The sequence below is a fragment of the Gorilla gorilla genome, chromosome 15 (assembly GCF_029281585.2).
Source record: "Gorilla gorilla gorilla isolate KB3781 chromosome 15, NHGRI_mGorGor1-v2.1_pri, whole genome shotgun sequence".
In the NCBI taxonomy this organism is placed as follows: domain Eukaryota; kingdom Metazoa; phylum Chordata; class Mammalia; order Primates; family Hominidae; genus Gorilla; species Gorilla gorilla.
This window is the reverse complement of record NC_073239.2, coordinates 107,687,526-107,709,192: the sequence shown is the minus strand read 5'-3', so window position 1 is coordinate 107,709,192 and position 21,667 is coordinate 107,687,526. Positions and strand designations below refer to the sequence as shown.

Below are 21,667 nucleotides of genomic sequence, written 5' to 3'. Positions count from 1 at the left end.
TATGCAGACAATTCCATACATTCAATTCCCTTTATTTGAAAGAATTAGAATGTTTTCATTATCCTAACTGGATCCTGACAGATATCAGAGGTATTGCAAAAGCCTAGATTCCGAGTACAAAGGGCTGAACCAAGGCAGGGGCAGGCAAGTGAGAATCCAGAGTCATTTGAAAGAGAAGCAGTAGGCCAGAGAGATAGGCTGTGTGTGTTGGGAGTTGGTATGGGAAGGTGGTTGAGGGAGGAATCCAGATGACAGTGAAATTTTTAGCTTAGCTCACTGGGCAGGTAATGATGTTGTCAAACCAAGTGAAGACTGCAGGAGTGTAATCGCCCATTGCATTCTTCCTGCCCACTGCACAGACAAAACCAACTCACTGAGACCAGGGCATTGCAATAAAGAGTTTAATTGACATGAGGCTAGCTGTGCCATATGGGTGATGGAGTTATTAATCAAATCAATCTCTGAAAATTTGGAGGCTAGAGTTTTTCAAGGATAGTGTGGCAGGCAAGGGAATGGGTGCTGCTGATTTGTTGGGGATGCAATCATAGGGGTGTGGAAAATGGTCTTCATGTGCTGAGTCCGCTTCTGGGTGGGGCCAAAAGGCATGGCCCTGTGGTGGATCTGGTGGGGCTGATGGTTGTCAGAAATGTGAAAACCTGAAGAGATACTTCAAAAGGCCAATCTTAGGTTCTACAGTAGTGATGTTATCTGCAGGAGTAATTGGGGAAGTTGCAAATCTTGTGACCTTTGGAACAGTGGCTGGTAATCACTTATGCCTTAGCAGAATTCAGGCTCCTCTCATCCTCCTAACCTGGTGGTCCTTCATTAGCTTGACAGAGGCAGTTGAGTTTTGGGGAAGTGCTATTATCATTTAAACTATAAACTATCTCCTAAAGTTAGCTTGACCTAAGCCCAGGAATACCATAGTTTGGGGGTTAATGGCAAGATAGGGGTTGGTTAGATCAGATTTCTTTCACTGTCATAATTTTCTCACTGTTACAATTTTTGCAAAGGCGATTTCAGGAGAAGGAGCCCATTTTCCTTGGAGGGTAGAGGGAAGGTACTGGATTGGTTGAACATGGTGGAATCTCTTTGTCCACAAGAGGGTGCTATCCTGGGGAAACATTGGAATTCTTGGCTAGTGCTCAGCATAAAGGTTTCCAGGCTATTGGCTTGTTGGTCAGGATTCAGGAATAGGTCTGCGTATAGGTGCAGGACTTGGTTAAAATCCAGGAGTGGCTGAAGCTCATTTGGAGGGCATGGCTAGAGGCTGGGCCCTGCAAGGCCCCAGCAAGTAACAAGACAGCTCCACCTATAAGCAGAATGCCCCCCAGGGCTCTGGGCTAGTGAAGGGGTGGTGGGATGCCGATGACACAGAGCTTTCCCCTGGGGTTTACAATGCCTGAAATACATGAGCATTTGGACATTTGTGCCGGATTTACATTCTCAGTTAAGGTGATGTTAAAATGTGGTGAAAAGTGTAAATAGTGGCCTGAGTGTCAGGACAAGCCAGTGTGAGGTTTAAATGTACCATGTTGAGATAATCAGGAGCTAATTATCTCGAAAAAAGAGTCATCTTCTCCCTTATTGCTTGAGTCTCGAGTTCAAGTCCTCCTGCTAACCCTGGCAGGTCTAGGTATGGCATGCACCTCTGCAGACTGTGGAGGATATGTCCTAGTCTTGGCAGGCTGGCTGTGTGTCCTGCTGTGTCCCACCCATCCTCTGCTCCAGGCTGCCTGCCTCCTTGCCCACCTGCCCTCACCCCTGCCAGGCCAACCCCCCACCTCTGTTTATCTTCTCCATCCATCTGGGAGTCATCTCTTCCCTGTGCTGAGTCCGCCCTTGGTGACACCCGTTGTTGCATACAGACCTCTCCAGCCCCGTTTGTCCACACCAATCTCTCCATCCTCTGATTCCACCTCTATTTATAGCTAGTACCATCTAATTTGGCATTCAGATTTTAATTATTTCACATCTGCCATTTGCCTCTCTCAAACTAGACTGTATAATTAATTAATTCATTAAATCAGCAAATATGTGAGTGCTTATTCTGGGTTGGGTGTTGAGGCTGTGTCATATCTAAGCTGCCTGCTTTATCTCCCTGCATTTGCGCCAGGGACAACAGTGCCTGCTGCACCGGCGTGCCTGTGACGGGGCCATTCTTTAACATTTTGCCCTGGCATCCAGGGGCACACTATTGAAGATAAACTCTAGCTGAATAACACCCAAGGTGCCTAAGCAAAAGGGCAGCCTTCTCAGTATATTCTGAGATCCACTCCATTTCAGGTGAAAATAGGTTTTGGTTTGGGCCTGATATAAAAACAAATACTCTTGTGTCTAATGCCTCTTCTGCCTACACTCACCGACGAGCTGGTTCATCTCAATTTGTCAACTTTCAAGCTGTTTGGCTCTCAAGGGACTGCCTCCCACTGCTCATTTCCTCTGACAGCAGGTGACTCTCTGGGCCTCCTTAATGCAGTTTTCGCCTCTGCAACGTGTGGTGGTGGCCGCTGTAGTTTTTATTCTTAGGGTCTGGGTGCTTACTTCTAGGATCTCTTTGGGGCTTAGACTGCTACAAAGCTAGTAAGGTTGTAAGACATCACCTAGGCCAGACTCGTGTTTTATATTTTAAAACTCCTAGTACGGTGCTTGTTCCGTCACCACCCATCCCTTGGCTTCCATCGTTTCCAAACCATGTCTGGTGTTCATTTTCTTCTCCCAAATGTTCGTGATGCTTTGGGAATGCAAAAAGCATCCATATTTGGAAAGCTCAGAACTCTCTCGGGGGCGGGAGCAGAACACAGATTGTTCTGTGGAGAAGGAGAGAGTCATGTGCGGCTCAGAGCGTGGCTCTCCGGAGTGGGTCGGAGTGGGACAGAAGAGCAGGAAGGAAGCTGGGGCCGGCCTGGCTGGGCCTTCCTCGAACCAGGCAGAGGCAGGCAGCTGCCCTGCAGGGCCCACCGCAGTCTCTCAAGACAGACAGAGGAACGGTTTGTTGAGTGCCTACTGTGTGCCAGGTTCTGGAATTGTAAAAATATATTATTAATAATGACTACAGCATTAAAATAATTCCTTCTAGACACTGTTCTAAGCACTTGTCCCTTAGCTCCCTTTATCCTCACAACAACTCCAGAGCTAGAGACAGGAATAGAGCCCCCATTTGAGAAGGGGAGTGAGGGGTGCCTGCTTCCTGGACTGCGGCTAGCAGGTCATTTGGGGAGGGGCTCCCAGGTGCAGATTCCGCCGAGTCCGGACTGAAGGAGGACACGTCGATCCTGGTGTGCTGGGAGGTGCCTTAGTTTGCGTTTAGCGGCCTGTGAACGAGTCTTGGGACCTCTAAAACTGACTCAGGGCCACATCAGCTAGGACTCGCTGCTAGCTGCCGCCCAAGGTCGTCCTGCAGCCCCTCGGCAGCCGCCGCCAGGGGTCGCGGGAGCCGCGTTCTAGCGCAGTCGCGCACCACAGTTGCGCATGCGCGGAGCTGCTCCGGGCGTCCTCGTCTGGGTCGGCCTTGGGACCGTGCCCCACCTGCCCCGCCCCGCCCATCTCCCCTCCCCTCGCGTTTCGCCCCGCCCCGCTCACTGCTCTCCCCGACCCCGCCCCGCCCCACTCTCTTGCCACGTCTCGCCCCGCCCCTCCTTGCGCTCTCGCCCCGCCGCGCCCCGTCCCGCCGTCCTGGAGCCAGTGCCCTGCATCTCGCGCAGGTGCCGCCGCAGGACTGCAGGACTGGTTTCTGCCGCGGCCACCGGGACAGTGGTCCCCCAAGGCCGGCTGACCATTTGAAGCCCCTGAATTTGGGTTGATTCCGCAATTCAACTCGAGTTCAGGGATGGAGAAGAAAGGCAAACTTGCCAACTCTCTTGATTAACCCCGCATTAGTGAGCCTCCTTAGGGACTCACCAAGCCAAGCTCTCTGGGAGGCGTTCACACTCACAGGCCCTGGCTGTTCCCAGGCAGCAGCTGAGCCTTCACCGATGTGCCCCTTTATTGTTTTCTGAGACCATATCTATAGAGACTCTCGTAGAAGCTGACAGCATTTAATACGTTAAACATTCAATGCGTGGGTATTTACAAAGAGAAAGGATGTAAAGGTGCGTTTCCTGCTTTAGCAGGAATTGAAGTACGTCATATTTTTCGTGGACCGAAAATTCCTGGTCATAAGGACTATAAAAGCCCAAAGAGGATTTTCCTGGAGTGTTCCTTGAGAGATTCATGTCTTCAAGTGAGATCTAATCCCAGTCTTTAATGAATTGGATATTTGCTAATGACCATGATCTTCTAGGTGTCATCCTAGAGCCGTAGGACAGACAAGTGACCACTGACATTGCCTTTTCCCCGGCAGAAAAAGTCTCCAGTCTATTGGGAGCTGTGTGGCAACTGCTGTGGACCTGCTGTGGTAGTAAGCTCATTGGATCAGGATTTGCCCATGTGACCTTGGGCAAATCATCTCTGAGCTTGAATCTCCTCATTTGCAAAGAGAGGACAGGAGAGAAGATAGAGCTCGATCTTTTTTCCTTGAGAATCTGCTTTTCTTTTCTTTCTTTCTTTTTTTAGAGACAGGGTCCTGCCCTGTCACCCCAGGCTGGAGTGCAGTAGTGCGATCATAGCTCCCTGCAGCCCCAAACTCCTGGGCTCAAATGATACTCCTACCTTGTCCTCCCAAAGTGCTGGGAATACAGATGTGAGCCACCGCGCCAGGACTGCTTTTCATTTTTGGAAACATTGAGATCACTTCGGGTGCAGTGAAACAAGTAGTTTTATAGAAAAGTCCATGAGTGGAGGGAACGGGGTGGTTCAGGGGAGCTTTCCGGGGTGCTTTCTTTTGCCTATGTAGGAAACCCAGAGACGTGGGAGTAGCGGTTGTGAGGGGGCGCTGTGGGACCATGCCTGGTGGAGATCCACCGCGTTAAGCCTTCTGCTAACTGTTAGTCTCTGACTCCATGATCTCTTCTGCCTCTTCCCATTCTGGATTCTGCTCATGGTGGGCGGCTAGATGGGTGTATTGCCTGTGGCCGCTCATCTCAGGTTGCTGGTCAAAGCTTCCTGTTTATATTTAGACAGTGTAAGAAGAGTAAGAACCCTTTTATTGCCACTGACCCATATTCATATTTAATGTTGCTTGTGTTAGTCGGCTCCTCATTGGTTCTCTTTTTGGAAGCAAGCAGGGACTTAGAGAGTCCAGAGGAAGCTCAGAGGGCTGGAGCTTTAGTTCAGGTTGGCTGAGGTGCTTGTTCTTAATTCTTCCGTGACACCATGTCTGTCTCAGTCGCTGCATTTTTAACATTGTTTTGAAAACATTTCTCGGCCAGGCGCGGTGGCGCACACCTGTAATCCCAGCACTTTGGGAGGCCGAGGCAGGCAGATCACCTGAGGTCAGGAGTTTGAGACCAGCCTGGCTAACATGGTGAAACCCCGTTTCTACTAAAAATACAAAAAATTAGCTGGGCGTCGTGGCGCGCGCCTGTAGTCCCAACTACTCGGGAGGCTGAGGCAGGAGAATCGCTTGAACCTGGAAGGCGGAAGTTGCAGTGAGCCGAGATCGCGCCATTGCACTCCAGCCTAGGTGACTAGACTGAAACTCTGTCTCAAAAAAACAAAAAAAAAAACAAAAAAAAAAAAAGAAGAAAATAAAATAAAACATCTTTCTCTTCCACTAGAGGTGAAATTTCTCAAGGACAAAGAGATTTCTTAAGGGCAGGGTCCTGTTCTGTGAAGCCCACCCCTAGCCCAGAGTGCTGCCCGCAGTTGGTGCCTAGTGAGAATTTGTGGAATGGAGCAAGCACAGGACTCCTGTTCACTGGCTGCTCTCACTCCTTGCTATAGTTGGGGACCTCAGAGGCTACACTTACTCATCACACCAGTGATGAGTCCCCTCTTCTTAGGAAGGAAACTAGAACCAAGACCAAAATTACAAGGCATCATGTGTTAGTAAGGTTGTGGCTCTGTGCCAAAATGTGAACTGTGTTTGATTTTGAACGGTGGGAATATGGGTGGTTGTTATTGTCTTCTTGATGCTTTTCTGCATTTTTCAGCTACCCCTCAAAACCAATTGAGGAGGATTATCATTGTCCCAGGAAAGACATATAATGAGAAGAGTACTTATCAAGTATTTACTGCATGCCAGGCACTGGGCCGAGCCTTCTAACAGTCAGTTGAAACAAGTGCTATTTTGCTCATTTGCTTGATGAGGAACAGAGGCTGTGTGATGTTAAGTAGCTTGCTGCGAATCACAGAGCTGGTAAATGGAGAAGCAAGGGTTTGCATCCAGGTCTGTCAGAAGCCCAGACATTTTCTTGTTTTTTTTTTTTTTGTTTTGTTTTTTTGTTTTTTTGTTTTTTTAGTGACAGGTTCTTGCCCTTTTGCCCAGGCTGGAGTGCAGTGGCGTGATCATGGCTCACTGTAATCTTGAACTCCTGGGCTCAAGTGATCCTCCCATCTCAGCCTCTTGAGTAGCTGGGACTACATGTGTGCACTACCACGCACAGCTAATACAAAAAAAAATTATTATTTGTTTTAAAGATGAGGTCTCACTATGTTGCCCAGGCTGGTCTCAAACTCCTGGCCCCAAGTAATCCTCTTGCCTTGACCTCCCAAAGCACTAGGGTTGCAGGCATGAGCCACTGTGCCCAGCTCTGCATTTTCACTCTTAATATTTGACCCAGCAGTTCAGCAGTTACATAGTAGAGGTGATTTTTAGAAGAAAGATGAAAAATAATATAACAAGACAGGTTACCACGTGGTCCACCCTAGGTATATGTGTAATTCCATCCCTAGGTATATATCTAAGAGAAATGGAAATGTGTGCCCACACAAGAGCCAATACCTCAATGCTCATAGCAGCATTCTTCATACATCCCCAAAGTGGAGACAGCCCAATTGTTCATCAACTGATGAATGCGTAAATAGAAAGTGGTATATCCGTATAATGGAATATTATTCGGCAATAGAAAGGAATGAAGTTTCTGAGTTAGGTAGAGGGCATGGTTGTGTAATACTGTGAATCTGCTAAATGCTACTGAAGTGATCATTTTAAGATGATTAATTTTATGTTATGTGAATTTCACCTCAATTGAAAAAAAAGGATGAAGTTCTGATATTTGTTATAACAGCTAAGAATCTTGAAAACATTATTCTAAGTCAAAGAAGCCACATATGAAAGATCACATACCTTATTATTTCATTTATGTGAACCATCCAGAAGAGGCAAATACAGACAGACAGAAAGCAGATTGGCGGTTCCCGGGCGCTGGGAGAAGGGTAGAATAGGGAGGAACTGCTGATAGAGATGGGGCTTTTCAAGGGGTGATGAAAATGTTCTGGAATTAGCTAGTGGCGACTATGTGAACATACTAAAACCACCGAACTGTACACTTTTAATGGGTGAATTTTATGGTATATGAATAATATCTCAATCAAGCTGTTATTTAATATACACAAAAGTAATATAATAAACAAATACAGTTCTTCTACTTGGAGACTTTCCAGCCTACTGTTGCCTAAATCTAATAGTGAGGTAATAAATAATAATAATCAGAGTTACTGTTTTCTGTGTGTCTGCTATATGCCAGGCACTGTTCTAAACACTTAGCATTTTTGCATATAAAATCAGCTGCGGATTAGAAAGCAAGGAGTCTGGCTTCAGATCCCACAGTCTTAGCTACTCTGCTGTACTGCTTTACGTATAAAGACAGATACATCATAGAGACGAGAGTGTAAGGTAGAGGCTGAGAACGAGAACTCAGGAGTTAGGCTGTCTGGGTTGGAATCCTAGCTCTGCCACTTACTTACCAGTTGTACACTCTTGGGTGAGTTACTTGACAGACTAGAGCCCTAGTTTCCTTATCTCCAATGTGGAGATTATAGTAAATCCCCCCTCGTAGGGTTTTCACACAGGGTTCCCTCATAGCATTTACAGATGAATTATCGCAAACTCTGAGAACAGTATCTGACATGTGACTAGCACCCAATACATGTTATCTTTATTACTATTATAGGGTTACTAAATAGAGACTGAAAGAGCATAAATTCAAGTTGCAAACTCTCAGTGAGCATTTCAGGTTGAGCTAGCATCTCATTTGCTCACAGAATTGTGGAGCCGGAAGGGACACTGAAAGACCATCTGCTCTAGCAGGGGAATGTCTAATCCAAGGCTGGCATCCTCTTCTTTTATGAGGGATGTGTGTGTGTTTGTGTGTGTACCTGTGTGCACACCTCCTAAGAAGGATATGCTGCCTCTGGCAGGAAAACAGCAGTTCAGGAAAGCACTCAAAAGGGATCAACTGTGGCTCCCAGCCAAGAGACTTCCCAAAATCGTAGATGCTCTGGATTGACAGGGACCTCACAGGGGATCCAGGCCGGCGTCCCTGTCCGTCTGCTTCCCCCCAGCACTTGGTGGTTTCCATTGGCATCTTCTCCTCCCCTCTACACCCCTGCACAGGGCCTTGTCCTCCTATTGAGCTAAGTCTATCTGACACCTGTGGGAGCCCAGCCTTTATAGAGGCAAGAACACAAGACCAGCCATCGGGGCTGCCCTTGCCAAGGCTTTGCTTTGTGTCTCTTGAATCTCTTTTCCTGAGTCTCTTTTCAGCCTTGGAAATTGAGACCCTTGGACGTTGTCTTATCACCTTTGAAGGCTATACCATGGGGCTGGGTTGTCAGAAACTTACCATTATAATAAAGGCTTTCTGGTACTTTCAGTTATAAACACCCCTGTGGGTCATGTTACGGCAAAGCATCAGGGTGTACCTGTCCCAGGCCCGGCTTCCAGAGATGTGGTTGAGATAAATGAGGAAGCAGTGCCTAGCGTTATAGTACATAGTTCATGTCATTATATTTTATACTCTTTTCTTGCATTACATAACTTTATAAGAAATTAATTTCCTGTCCATTTCAATGCAGTTCAAAAAAATCAAAATATTTGTTTTGGCTGTTAGTCTCTTAGACTTGTACAGCTCAAGGCAGTATCTCAGTAGTTCAACTCTTCATGACACAGACAAAGAATAGGAGGCCCAGCGATCTGGGGAATTGCCTAGGGTGATGCGGTTCTTGGTAGGAAAGAAAATCAGCACCATAAAGTTCTAGACTTTGATTTCTTGCCTTTTCAATTTGAAATTCATTTTTGTTGTCATTGCTGTTATTGAACACTGAATAGGCTGCTGTCAACAGCTCAGTGAGACAGGAGATTGTGAGCAACACTTTGTAGTCAGATAGACCAGGGTTCGGAACCTGGCTTTATCATTTACTAGCTGTGGAGCCCTTAATTCAGTCTTATCTATAAGGTGGTCTTATCTCAGGGTGGCTGTGGGAATTAGAAATAGTGCCTGTCATATCCCAGGCATAGTGCTGGGTGCTGAGTAGGGCTTTGATAAATCAACCTTTATTATTATTGAAACTGAAGTCTTACATACCCAGATAAGGCTCCTAGCTGAGGGATCTCAAATCTAGACAGACCTGAAAGAATTTGGGGTGCTAACCCCTCAGTGATCACTGAATTTTCAGACAATGAGATGTGTAGCTTTTTCCACATCCTCAGCCAAACTTCCAGAGAATCTACAGGCCTTGGGGAGAGAAAATAGCTCCCTGTCAGAAGGTATTGAGCCTGAATCTTTCTTTTTTTAAATTAAATTTTTTGTAGAGATGGGGTCTCACTATGTTAGGCAGGCTGGTCTCGAACTCTTGGGCTCAAGCAATGCTCCCACCTTGGCCTCCCAAAGTGCTAAGATGACAGGCATGAGCCACTGCACCTGGCCCTTAATCTTGATGTGAAAGGAAGCAAGGAGTGGAGAGTCCAGTTTGTTATACTATATTCTGTTAGTTACATCTACATAGAACAGTTCAGAGGCTGGGCATGTTTGAGCTTTTAAAAGTATAGAGGGTCCTCAGCCTGCTTCTCAGCTAGCTGCCCAGCACCCCTCCCCGTGTGATGTCCCATTGGTCTACTGGCTTCTGTCTAGCACCTTTGCTTTCCACACTCCACCCTGTGCACTCAGCAGTCCTTGTTGCCCCTCTAGGACATTAGCCGGAGCAGATGCATTGGCCCCAGCTAATCGGCTCCCTTATAAGGGGCTTCCACTTCTGACTCCTGCATGGACCTTGGGCAAGTCACTTAACTTTTCTGAGACTCTCATTCTTTTCCCACGAGATAGAGAGGAGAATAGTACCTATTGAACAGGACTAAACAGGCACATGGAAGGGGTTTGAAAGCAAGTGTAATTATAATTTTATCATCATTAATTTATTTAAAATGTGTTACCTAGGCTGGGGCCAGTGGCTCATGTCTATAATCCCAACACTTTGGGAGGCCAAGGCAGGAGGATCTCTTTGAGGTCAGGAGTTTGAGACCAGCTTGGACAACACAGTGAGACACTGTCTCTACAAAAAAATAAAATTAAAAAAAAATAAATAAATAAAAAGAAATTAGCAAGGTGTGGTGGCATGCACCTGTAGTCCCAGCTACTCAGGAGGCTGAGGCGGGAGGATTGCTTTGAGCCCAGGAATTCAAGGCTGCAGTGAGCTGTGATTATGCCACTGTACTCCAGCCTGGTAGACAGAGTAAAACCCTATCTCTTAAAAATAAAGTAAAAGGTGTTACTCTTCTTAGAAAGGGCATTTCAGAAGTGAGTTTATCTGTGGGAGCGCTCTTGTGTGGCAGGGAGATAAATTTTGGGTTGCGTGGCAATTCATTGTTCTTTAAATCACACAACTCAGTCAGCCACTTTTAGCACTCATGCTTTACAGCTGGTCATGGTTGGTGATAAAGCACTGAATTTCCACCCTTTTTGTACATCACTTTAACTTTGGAGGTGTAGATCTTATTGAGATGTTTACTAGGCTTTGCTGTCATACTACTATTTTTCAAGTCTGCTTTTCACTTATTTTTGTCATGCATGTCTCTGGAAAAAAGAAAATAAGTAAAAACATTATTGATGATAGCTTCCCAAATTGACAGTACATCATCTGACATTTTAATGGGGACCAATTTTGTCCATGACCTCAGGACTCTGCTTCTCAGACAGTGTTGATATGATCCTGGACACTCGAAAATTTATAGACCAGTCCAGAGGGCCTGTAAATAGCTTCTGACAGAGAGCTAAATTTTCTGGAACTGAGCTGCATAGGCACAAACTCACTGTGATAAATCAAGACTCTACCATTGCTCTGAGATGTGTCCATGGAATAAATGTGTACATGGAATAAATGCCATAGCATGTTGGAGAGGGAAAGGAACAATACTTAATTAATTTAATACCTTAAAGGGCCTTCTGCTCAAGAATGGACTTATTGCTAGGAATCAATTTGCCAGCTCAGACTTTGAGTGTCCACATACCTGCCTAATTAGAACATGAACCCACAGGAAACACTAGTTTCTCCTCACTGTGGAGGATTAAGTTGTGTAGCTGGTTTGAATCTTCTTACTGACCATACATGACTGTGGATTGCTGCCCTAGATGATTGGTTTTCAAGTATTTTAGAACATGATAAAATATAGATGATAGTAAAATTACGTTGAACTGGATTTGGCCTTTCTTTGATTCACTGGCTTGGCAGGTCTCTGAGAGCCTTGGTCATTTTCATGAGCATTAGTGGTCAGAGTCCAGCCTGAAGCAGTACAAAATGCCTAAAAGTACACTCAATTTTTCCTGACACTTTGACATACTCTGGGGAATTAGTTTTTTAAATATTAAATCCCTGATATCAACTTGCACAGTATTCTTGCTTTTCATATAAGCAGAAGGCAGACTATGAAATGATCTATCTCTTTGTGTTGTTTTTGGTGGTTTTAATTTTGCACAAGTGAGCACTTAAAGCATATTTGGGAAGGTAATGCTTCCAAATCTGCGATTTGCTTTTGAGTAGCTTTGGAACTATTCTGGCAAATGGTGAATTTGTTCATTTTATTTATATTCTCTTCCAATGAAAATGTCAAGAGGTTATAACAGTTCACACTAGAGAGAGGCTACTTATTGATTATTTTCAATTGCATAAACAACATTGGTGCTAACTGGAAAGAGAATGAATATTGAGCACCTAGGCTGGAGGGCCATTGAAAGTTATTAGAACCGTATTCCTTATTTCAGAAAGTTTAGTAAAGACGTGGATGATAAAAATAGACCTACATCAAATTTCTAGAGATGAAAACTACCATGTCTGATATGAAAAGTACACTGGATGTGATTAATGGCAGATTAGACATTGCAAAAGAAAAGATTAGTGAACTTGAAGACATAGCAATAGAAATTATCCAAAATGAAAGAAAGAAAAATTATTATTATTGGCCAGGTGCGGTGGCTCATGCCTGTAATCCCAGCACTTTGGGAGGCCGAGGCAGGTGGATTGCCTGAGGTCAGGAGTTCGAGACCAGCCTGACCAACATGGAGAAACCCCATCTCTGCTAAAAATACAAAATTAGCCAGGCGTGGTGGTGCATGCCTGCAATCCCAGCTACTCGGGAGGCTGAAGCAGGAGAATCGCTTGAACCTGGGAGGCGGAGGTTGCAGTGAGCTGAGATTGCGCCATTGCACTCCAGCCTGGGCAACAAGAGCGAAACTCTGTCTCAAAAAAAAAAAAAAAGAAAAATTATTATATTTTAAGTGGAAAGACCATAAGTGATCTGTAGGTCAACTTCACATGGCCTAATATGTGCGTAAAGTCCCCTAAGGAAGGAGGAGGGTGACGTAAACATTTTTGAAGATAAAATGGCTGGATGTTTTTCAAATTTTATGGAAACTATAAACCATCAGTTCCAGGAAGCTCAACAAAACCCAAGCACTTCATAATCTAAATTACTCACAACCAGTGATAAAGATAAAATCTTAAAAGCAGCCAGGAAAAAAGACATATTATATACAAATGAACAAACATAAGGGTGATAGCAGAATTATTGTCAGAAACCATGCAAGTGAGAATACGGTGAAGCAGCACCTTTGAGAGTAATGGAGGGGGAAAAAAGCAAACTGTTAACCTGAATTCCATACTCCGTGAAATTTCTCTCTAAAATTAGAGCTAAATTAAGTATTTTCAAGGCAGATAGTAGCTGAAAGAAATCAGCAGGAGCAGAACTACCCTACAAGAAATGTTGATACCAGGAGGAAATATGAATTTACACAAAAGAACAAAGAGAGCTGGAAATTATAATTTGGTGAATATACAAGAATTTTTCCTTATGATCTAAATGTTAAAAAAAATGACTAAACAAAAATAATAACCACATAGGGTAAGGTTTTTAACCTGTGTAAAAGTAAAATGTACATAAGATAATAAAGGCTGGGAGGGGAGAAATGGAAGTATGTAATTGTAAAGGTCTTATACTATATATATGTGAAGTAGTATAATATCATTTAAAGTAGGGGCTGGGCATGGTGGCTCAAGCCTGTAATCCCAGCACTTTGGGAGGCCAACATGGGCAGATCACTTGAGGTCAGGAGTTCGAGACCAGACTGGCCAACATTGTGAAACCCTGTCTCTACTAAAAAAAAAAAATTAGCCATGTGTGGTGGTGTGCACCTGTAGTCCCAGCTACTGGGAGGCTGAGGCACGAGAATCGCTTGAACCCAGGAGGTGGAGGTTGCAGTGAGCCAAGATTGCGCCACTGTACTCCAGCCTGGGCAACAGAGTGAGACTCTGTCCCAAACAAACAAAACAAAGTAGACTATGCCAAATTAAACCTTGAAGCAATCACTGATATGGAAAATAAAAATTTTAGTGACTAAGCCAATAAGTAAAATAAAATGTAAAAATACTCAAATAGATGACAGAAAAAAAGGAGAAAAAGGAAAAATAGAACAGATGGGACAAATAAAAAACAAACAGCAAAGTGGTAGATTTAAACCTATCTGTTTAAAAAATTACATTAAATATAAATGATTTAAATACCCTATTTAAAAGTTAGAGATTGTCAGATTGGAAAAAATAAGCAAAACTCAACTCTGTTGTCTACAAGAAATACACTTTAAATACCAAGACACAATAGATTAAAAGTATGGATTAAAAGTAAAGGGATGATTAAAAGTAAAGATTAAAAGTAAAGGGATGAAAAAATTTACCATGCTAACACTAATCAATTGAAGGCTGTAGTATCTATATTAATATCAGACGAAGCAGGTTTTAGAGCAATGATGTCAATCCATCAAAAGAATATAACAATTCCAAAGGTTTATGATCTTAATAACAGAGTTCTAAAATACATGAAACAAAAACTGATAGCACTTCTAGGAGAAATAGGCAAATGCACAGTTATGCTTAGGGATTGCAATATCTATGTTTCAATAAATGATAAAAAAAAAGTGGACAGATGATTGGTAAGGATATAGATGCCTTGGGACAACACAATATACCAACTTGACCTAATCGACATTTATATGACATTCCACCCAACAACAACAGAGTCACATTCTTTTCAAATGTAACATTTACCAAGATTGACCATATACAGGGTCAGAAACAAGTTCTAACAAAATTAGGAGACTTCGGGTGTGTTCTCTGGACTGTGTCAGAGGTCCTGAAGACTACCATCAGGCATTGATATACTGGAAAGACTCCCATAGCTTAGAAAAGCTGTTATACTCATGGTTACAGTTTATTACAGCAAATGGATACAGATTACAATCAGTAAAAGCAAAAAAGCACATAGGGCAGAATTCAGGAGAGACCAGGCTCAAGCTTCTGGTTTTCTTCTCCCAGTCGAGTCCTATAGACAGTGCTTAATTCTCCCTGCAACGGAGTGTGACAGTACTTTTGAAATATTGCCAATCAAGGAAGATTACCTGAGCTACCTTGGTGCTTAGGGATTTTGTTAGGGGTCAGTCACATAGGCATGGAGCACCCATGTTACTGACCTTAGTCAGTCTCCAGCCCCTGCAGAGATCAGACTGATATAGCATGGCCCTAGTCCTCTGCCATTAATAACATTGTTAGCATAAACTATCTGGTATGGCTCAAGGCCCCAAATAAACAAAGACACTTGTCAGGTAGGATATTCTGAGGGCTTAAGAGTTTTTCTCCCAGGAACTGGTAAGGGCCAGTCCTTCCTTTGGAATGTACAGGGTTTGAACATCCCAAGGCTCTAAGTCAGCCCTTTACTGCACAGATCATGATGGAATTAACTTGGAAATCAGTAAAAGAAAGACCTTTGGAAAACTCCCAAATATTTGGAAACTAAATAACACACTTCTAAAGAAGAAAGCAAAAGTTAAATTAGAAAATATTGTGAACTGAATATCAAAATTTGTAGGATGCTGCTAAAGCAGACCTTACGGAGAAATTGCTGACACTAAATACCTATATTAGGAAATAAAAAGGTCCAAAATTAATAATTTCCACCTCAAGAAACTAGAATAGGAAGTGCAAATAAAGCCCAATGTATTCAGAAGAAAGGACATAATAAACATCAGAGTGGAAATAAATGAAATCGAAAACAGAAGAAGGATAGAGAAAAATCAATGAAACCAAAGTCAATGAAATCAAGAAATCTTTACTGAGAATTTCAGTAAAATTGATAAACCTCTGATATCAGGAAGAAAAGATAGAAATTGCCAATTATCAGGAATGAGAGAGGTGCCATCTACTAAAGATTCTACAGGTACTAAAGGATTATAGAATATTATGGACAGCTCTATACCAATAAATTTGACAACTCAAAAGAAATGGACAAACTATTTGGAAGATATAAACTACTAAAGCTTACTCAAGAAGAAAGAGACAATCTGAATGACCCTATATCGAAGAAATAGAATTTGTAATTGAAAAGCTGCTCATAAAGAAAACTCCAGGTCCAGATGGCTTTACTGGTGAATTCTATCAAACATTTAAGGACAAAATAATATCAATTCTACACAAACACTCTCAGAAAATCGAAAGAGAGGGAATATTTCTCATTTTATGAGGTTGGTATTTACCTAATATCAAAACCAGATATGGAGGCATTTGAAGGAAACTTTAGGCAAATATTCCTCAGAAACATAAATGACAAAATTTGAGGCCAGGAACAGTGGCTCACACCTGTAATCCCAGCACTTTGGGGGGCTGAGTCGGGCAGATCACCTGAGGTCAGGAGTTCGAGCCCAGACTGGCCAACATGGTGAAACCCCATCTCTACTAAAAAAAAAAAAAAAAAATTGGCCAGGTGTGGTGGAATGCGCCCGTAGTCCCAGCTACCTGGGAGGCTGAGACACGAGAATTGCTTGAACTCAGGAGGTGGACATTGCAGTGAGCCGAGGTCGCACTGCTGCACTCCAGCCTGGGTGACAGAGCGAGACTACATCTCCAAAAAAAAAAAAAGAAAAACAAAAATTGAAGGCAAATTTTAACAAATCAAATCCAAAAATATAAAAAAGGATAATTCATCTGGCCAAGTGGTATTTTTGCTGGGAAAGGAAGGTTGGTTTAACATTTGATGATCAGTCGATGTAACTTACCACATTTAAAAACTAAAAGTAAAAAAGCTATATGATTATCTCAATGAACATGGAGAAAGGATTTGAGCAAATCCAACATTGATTCTTAATAGAAACTCTCAGCAAACTTGGTGTAGAAGGCACCTTCTTCAACCTGGTAAAGGGCGTCTAAGAAAAACTTATAATCTCAAACTTAATGCTTTCTGACTGAATGCTTTCTCCCTAATATCAGGAATAAGATAGGGATATTTATTCTCACCACTTCTTCTTCTTCTTCTTTTTTTTTTTTTTTTTTGGGAGACAGGGTCTCCATCTGTTGCCCAGGCTGGAGTGCAGTGGTGCAGTCATGGCTCACTGCAGTCTCAAACTCCTGGGCTCAAGTGATCCTCCTACCTCAGCCTCCCAAGTAGCCGGGATCACAGGTAGGTGCCACCACAGCTGGCGGTTGCTGTCACCCCTTCTATTCAGCATGGTACTGGAGATTCCTGCCAGTGCAATAAGGCAATCAATAGAAATAAAAAGCATCCAGATTGAAAAGGAGGAAGTAAACTGTCTATTTGCAAACAACATGATATTCTACAGCCATCTTCTGGCCCTCTAGAGCAATATTTAAAAATGAAGCCTTATGAAAAAAAATTCACTCAATTTTTGTGTCTGATATTTTTTTAAGGACTTTGTTTGGAGAAGCTGCCTATTTCTTCTTCTACCAGTAATCTCCATGTGGACCGGGAACAGGATGTCATCACCTGTTATGAGAAAGCAGGGGACATCGCACTCCTGTATCTCCAAGAGATAGAAAGGGTAAGTGAGGACCACGTGTTTGTTCCTGATAACTTTTTCCCTCAAATCAGATAGTGGACAACTGAGATTAATCTCTAGGAAGCTTTCAACTTGTCTGTCTCTGTGTGCAAAGCTTTACTTGTACTCCTTAAAGCTAAGGAGAGTGTGGTAGTGATTGCTGTAGCTTATGAAAAATAGATGGTTGGGCCAGCATGGTGGCTCACACCTGTAATCCTAGCACTTTGGGAGGCTGAGGCAGGTGGATCTTCTGAGGTCAGGAGTTTGAGACCAGCCTGGCCAACATGGTGAAACCCCATCTCTACTTAAAATACAAAAATTAGCTGGGCATGGTGGTGGGCATCTATAATCTCAGCTACTTGGGAGGTTGAGGCAGGAGAATTGCTTGAACCCAGGAGATGGAGGTTGCAGTGAGCCAAGATTGCACCACTTCACTCTAGCCTGGGCCATTGAGCAAAACTCCATCTCATAAAAAAAAAAAGAAAGAAAGAAAGAGAGAAAGAAAGAAAAATAGATGGTTCAGTGTTTGTGAAGCATTTTAGCATCCTCTGAGCAGAAATGACAGTGTGCATCTGTTCATACCTTCAGCACCCCGAAGCTGGCCAGCCACCCCTGTTTTCCTAATAAAATGGGTTGAGCTTCATTTGTACTTGTATGGACTCTGTGCCAAGACCCGTTCATCTGGGGCTTGGGAGGCCTTACCTTGACAGATATGGCAAAGGTCTGCTGGGGACGTGGACCGAAGTGGACCGAGCTGAGGTACATTGGGTATCCCCGGAGACCATCAGGGATGGTCTGCTCTCAGCCGTCAGTGCTTCGCCTGTGGTGTGGGTGATGGAAACGAGCAGCTGACAAGAGGGCCTCTGAGCAGAGAATGAGTGAGCTTGGGGTTCTGAGCTGGCAGCCTCAGACAGAGGAGGTTGGAGGCTGGAGGCTGGATGGGGCCAGGGAGGTGGAGGCAACATGCCTGTTTCAGATTCTCACCTTTGGGTTCTACTCTTTACTAAGTTTCTTCACCTCTCAGCCTCGATTTTTCCGTCCGTTAAAAGAACATAATCATAGTTCCTACTTCATGAAGCTTTTGTGAGGATTACATAAGGTCTTGTGAATAAAGGCACTTAGCCCAGATTCGTGAACATATTGGATTCTTGGTAAATGTCACTTATTTTTATTAATAACAATAGCTCCTAGCAGTTGCTGTTGCTGGCAGTGTTTCCTGGAGTTCTCACCAAGGACACTGCTATTGATCCCTTCAGACCCAGAGATGTACCCTACAAGAGTGTTTGAAACGATTAGAAATCCTATGAGACTTTGAAAATGATTGGAGGTCTTATTTTCCAGCAATTTTCTGGGCTCCTTGTTTTTTGTAAAGATTAGAATAGAGAGAGACTGCCAAAGTCTCCCTAGCTTTTGTTACTTTATAAATGAACAGACAGGAAGTAACTTTTTTTCATAAAGCATGTTGTCATGTGTTGGTGCCTATGATATGCATCAGAATTGCCTTTTTAGGAGGCAGGGAGATTAGAGTGAGAATCACAGCAGGAGAGGTGGAGAGAGTGATGGGAATAACATTTGACCTGGCGTCAACCAGAATGGATTATAAGCCATGGTTTAAGATATCTGGGAATTCAGGAAGATACATGTCTGTCTTGCCAGAATTATGTTCTATCAGAAGGTTGCTATGAGAAGAGAATTTGTTGTTGTTATTCAGAATTTACGATATGATCTTTAAAGGAATGATCATTCAGGCTCCTTTAAAAACCTCCATTATTTCCACTGTCTGCCTCCTTGATGGACCGTGCTTGGCAGTCGAGAAGTCTGCTTATCCCATCTAAGTTGTTCCAGCTGACTACACAGCCCTGGCCACTTAGGGCCCTATCTTGCTGCTTACTCTCCACTGTTGTCCAGCCCTGTCACTTTGGAGCCATCTTCTCCCGGCTGGGAGAAAGGAGGCTCATCTGTTACATGTGTCTGTAGTGATGTAGGAATTGGTAGATCTGAATACACTTCTGTTATGTTCACTCTCAACACCCCATTCAGTGCTGCGTTCTTCAGCAGGAACATCAAGGAGGCTTGTATAGTTGTAGGATTTAAAAGAAATCCTTTTCTTTGATTTTGGGGAAATGGTGATCATAGGATGTTGGATTTTGAGAAGAAACTTGAGGTCTAGAAAGGGAGAGCCCAGGCACACAGAAAGTTAGGCCAAAACTAGTTTTAGAACTCAACTCACACGACACCTAGCTTAGTGCTGGCTCACTTCATTCTCCCAGGCTGCTGCAAACAAAGAAAAAGCATGACATTTCTCCACACTCTTACTTAGAGAAAGTGCTCAATAAGGCTGGGTGTGATGGCTCATGCCTGTAATCCCAACACTTTGAGAGGCTGAGACAGGAGGATCACCTGAGGCCAGAAGTTTAAGATCAGCCTGGTCAACATAGTGAGACCTTGTCTCTACAAAAAAAGAAAGAAAGGAAGAGAGAAAGAGAGAGAGAGAAAGAGAAAGAGAAAGGAGGGAGGGAGGAAGGGAGGGAAGGAGAGAGAGAGAAACAAAAGAAAAAAAAGAAAGGAAGAAAGAAACGAACGAAATGAAATGAAACGAAACTAGCTAGGCATGGTGGCACGTGCCTGTAGTCCCAGCTACTTGGGAGGCTGAGGTGGGAGGATTGCTTGAGCCCAGAAGTTCGAGGTTGCAGTGAGCTATGATTGTACCACTGCACTTAAAAAAAAAGTCAATAAATATGTTTTATTTGACCAAGTAAGCTTTAGCTTTTGATAGCATTTGGGAAGCAGCTTCTTTAGCCTAAGGTTAAATCTCAGCGTAGGTACACGATTTTCAAATTTCTGGCTCTGATTTTCAAATTTCTGGCTCTGGCGTTTTCTTTTTTGGAAAACCAGTTTGGACCTTCCCAGATTTCAGCAAGCTGAGATATTAGCAATGAGAGAGATTGAATGAACCCAACATCTGTTTTGACTGTAGTAAGTACTCAAGAAATTAACTGTTGATTAAGCAGAAGGCTAGCGAGGAGAATAACCTTCCTTAGGTGACCAATGGGCTTGGTGGAAAGTTTGCAGGTTTTTATGTGGCAAGATAGTTGTGTGCTATGCAAGAGATACTTGATTGGCCTTTTTCTTTTTTTAAATGTTGAACTTAATTGACTTAATTTTGAACTCAGTAAGAATTATGTTGAATTGAAAACAGAAAAGGGGATGGAATCTGATCAAAGCCTTGAGCAAGCCAAGGCAAATAGGGCTTTGTTTTGGGATCAGCCCTGCCAGGTGGGAAATCACACACGCTGTTCCTGTTTGCTCCGCTGGGCAGAGGTGGCCTCTCCATGGTGATCTGTCACTTCCCCGCCATTCTGTAGTGAAGAAACTTCTGCTCGCTGGGGCCTGTGGGCCTTTTATTTATTAGTCCTGGCGTTTAACTATATTCACTAGCAAGAGTAAAATTTGGGGAGGGTTTTTGGAGACAGTTGGGAGTGTCGTGACCAGTGACTTTTCATAATTGTGCTTCTGAGGGAGTGCCGTTCTCTGAGTTTCTCTAGTAGTGGGGATGTTCAGTGATGTTCTGGGATGTTCTGAGTTGTTGGTTTCCTGAAGGGCAGTGACACTTCAGAACGAGGACTGACCTGGCTTCCCCTCGATGGAGCTGACAGAAGCTGTGGGAGGCTGCAGAGCACTGCGGGTGAGTGACTGCCAGTGTTGGGACCCTGGCCTTGCCCCCTTTAGCTGTGGGACTTTGGGCAGTTGCTCAGCCTCTCTGTATCTCAGGATCCTCGTCTGTAAAACCGCAGTCCTAGTTGCCATGAGGCTGCTGTGAGGTGAGGTGGGTTAACTCATGTGCCTCCCAGCACATTGTCAGCATGCAGTAAATGTCAGCTCTCTTGCCCTTATCTGTTCCTGTGTCACCTGGCTGTGGAATCTTTCCTAACCTCGGACAATTTCAGATATTTAGGTTAAAATCTGGAATATTATAAACATACTGTTTCATTAAAAATGTTAAAGAGGCCGGGTGTGGTGGCTCACACCTGTAATCCCAGCACTTTGGGAGGATGAGGTGGGCGGATCACCTGATGTCAGGAGTTCGAGACCAGCCTGGCCAACAAGGTGAAACCCCGTCTCCACTGAAAATACAAAAATTAGCCAGGCATGGTGGCAGGAGCCTGTAATACCACCTACTCGGGAGACTGAGGCAGGAGAATCGCATGAACCCGGGAGGTGGACGTTGCAGTGAGCCGAGATCGCACCACTGCACTCTAGCCTGGGGAACAGAGTGAGACTCCATCTCAATAAAAAAAAAAAAGTCAAAGAATTTCAGGGGAATGTTTATGCAGTAACTTTTTCGGGAGAATTTGCTTTTCCCTTTCTTGTGCTGAAGCCAGTGGAACAACGTTTTGCCTGGTGTCCCCGTGTCTGGACTTCTCTGTTCACTCCTGGTCATTTGACCTTGGTTTGTTTCTGTGTGCTTCCGGGGCGGG

The 21,667-nt window shown here is 43.8% G+C and overlaps 1 protein-coding gene across 4 annotated transcripts in view; it reads left to right on the top strand.

Moving 5' to 3' along the window:
• The window catches only part of TTC7B (tetratricopeptide repeat domain 7B), a 277,826-nt gene that overhangs the window by 54,752 nt on the left and 201,407 nt on the right, over positions 1-21,667 (top strand). For all 4 annotated transcript variants that reach the window (XM_004055569.3, XM_019010165.3, XM_063698113.1 and 1 more), the window contains one exon: positions 17,062-17,192. In XM_004055569.3, the coding sequence (XP_004055617.1) occupies positions 17,062-17,192 (131 nt within the window). The remainder of the gene's footprint in view (positions 1-17,061; positions 17,193-21,667) is intronic.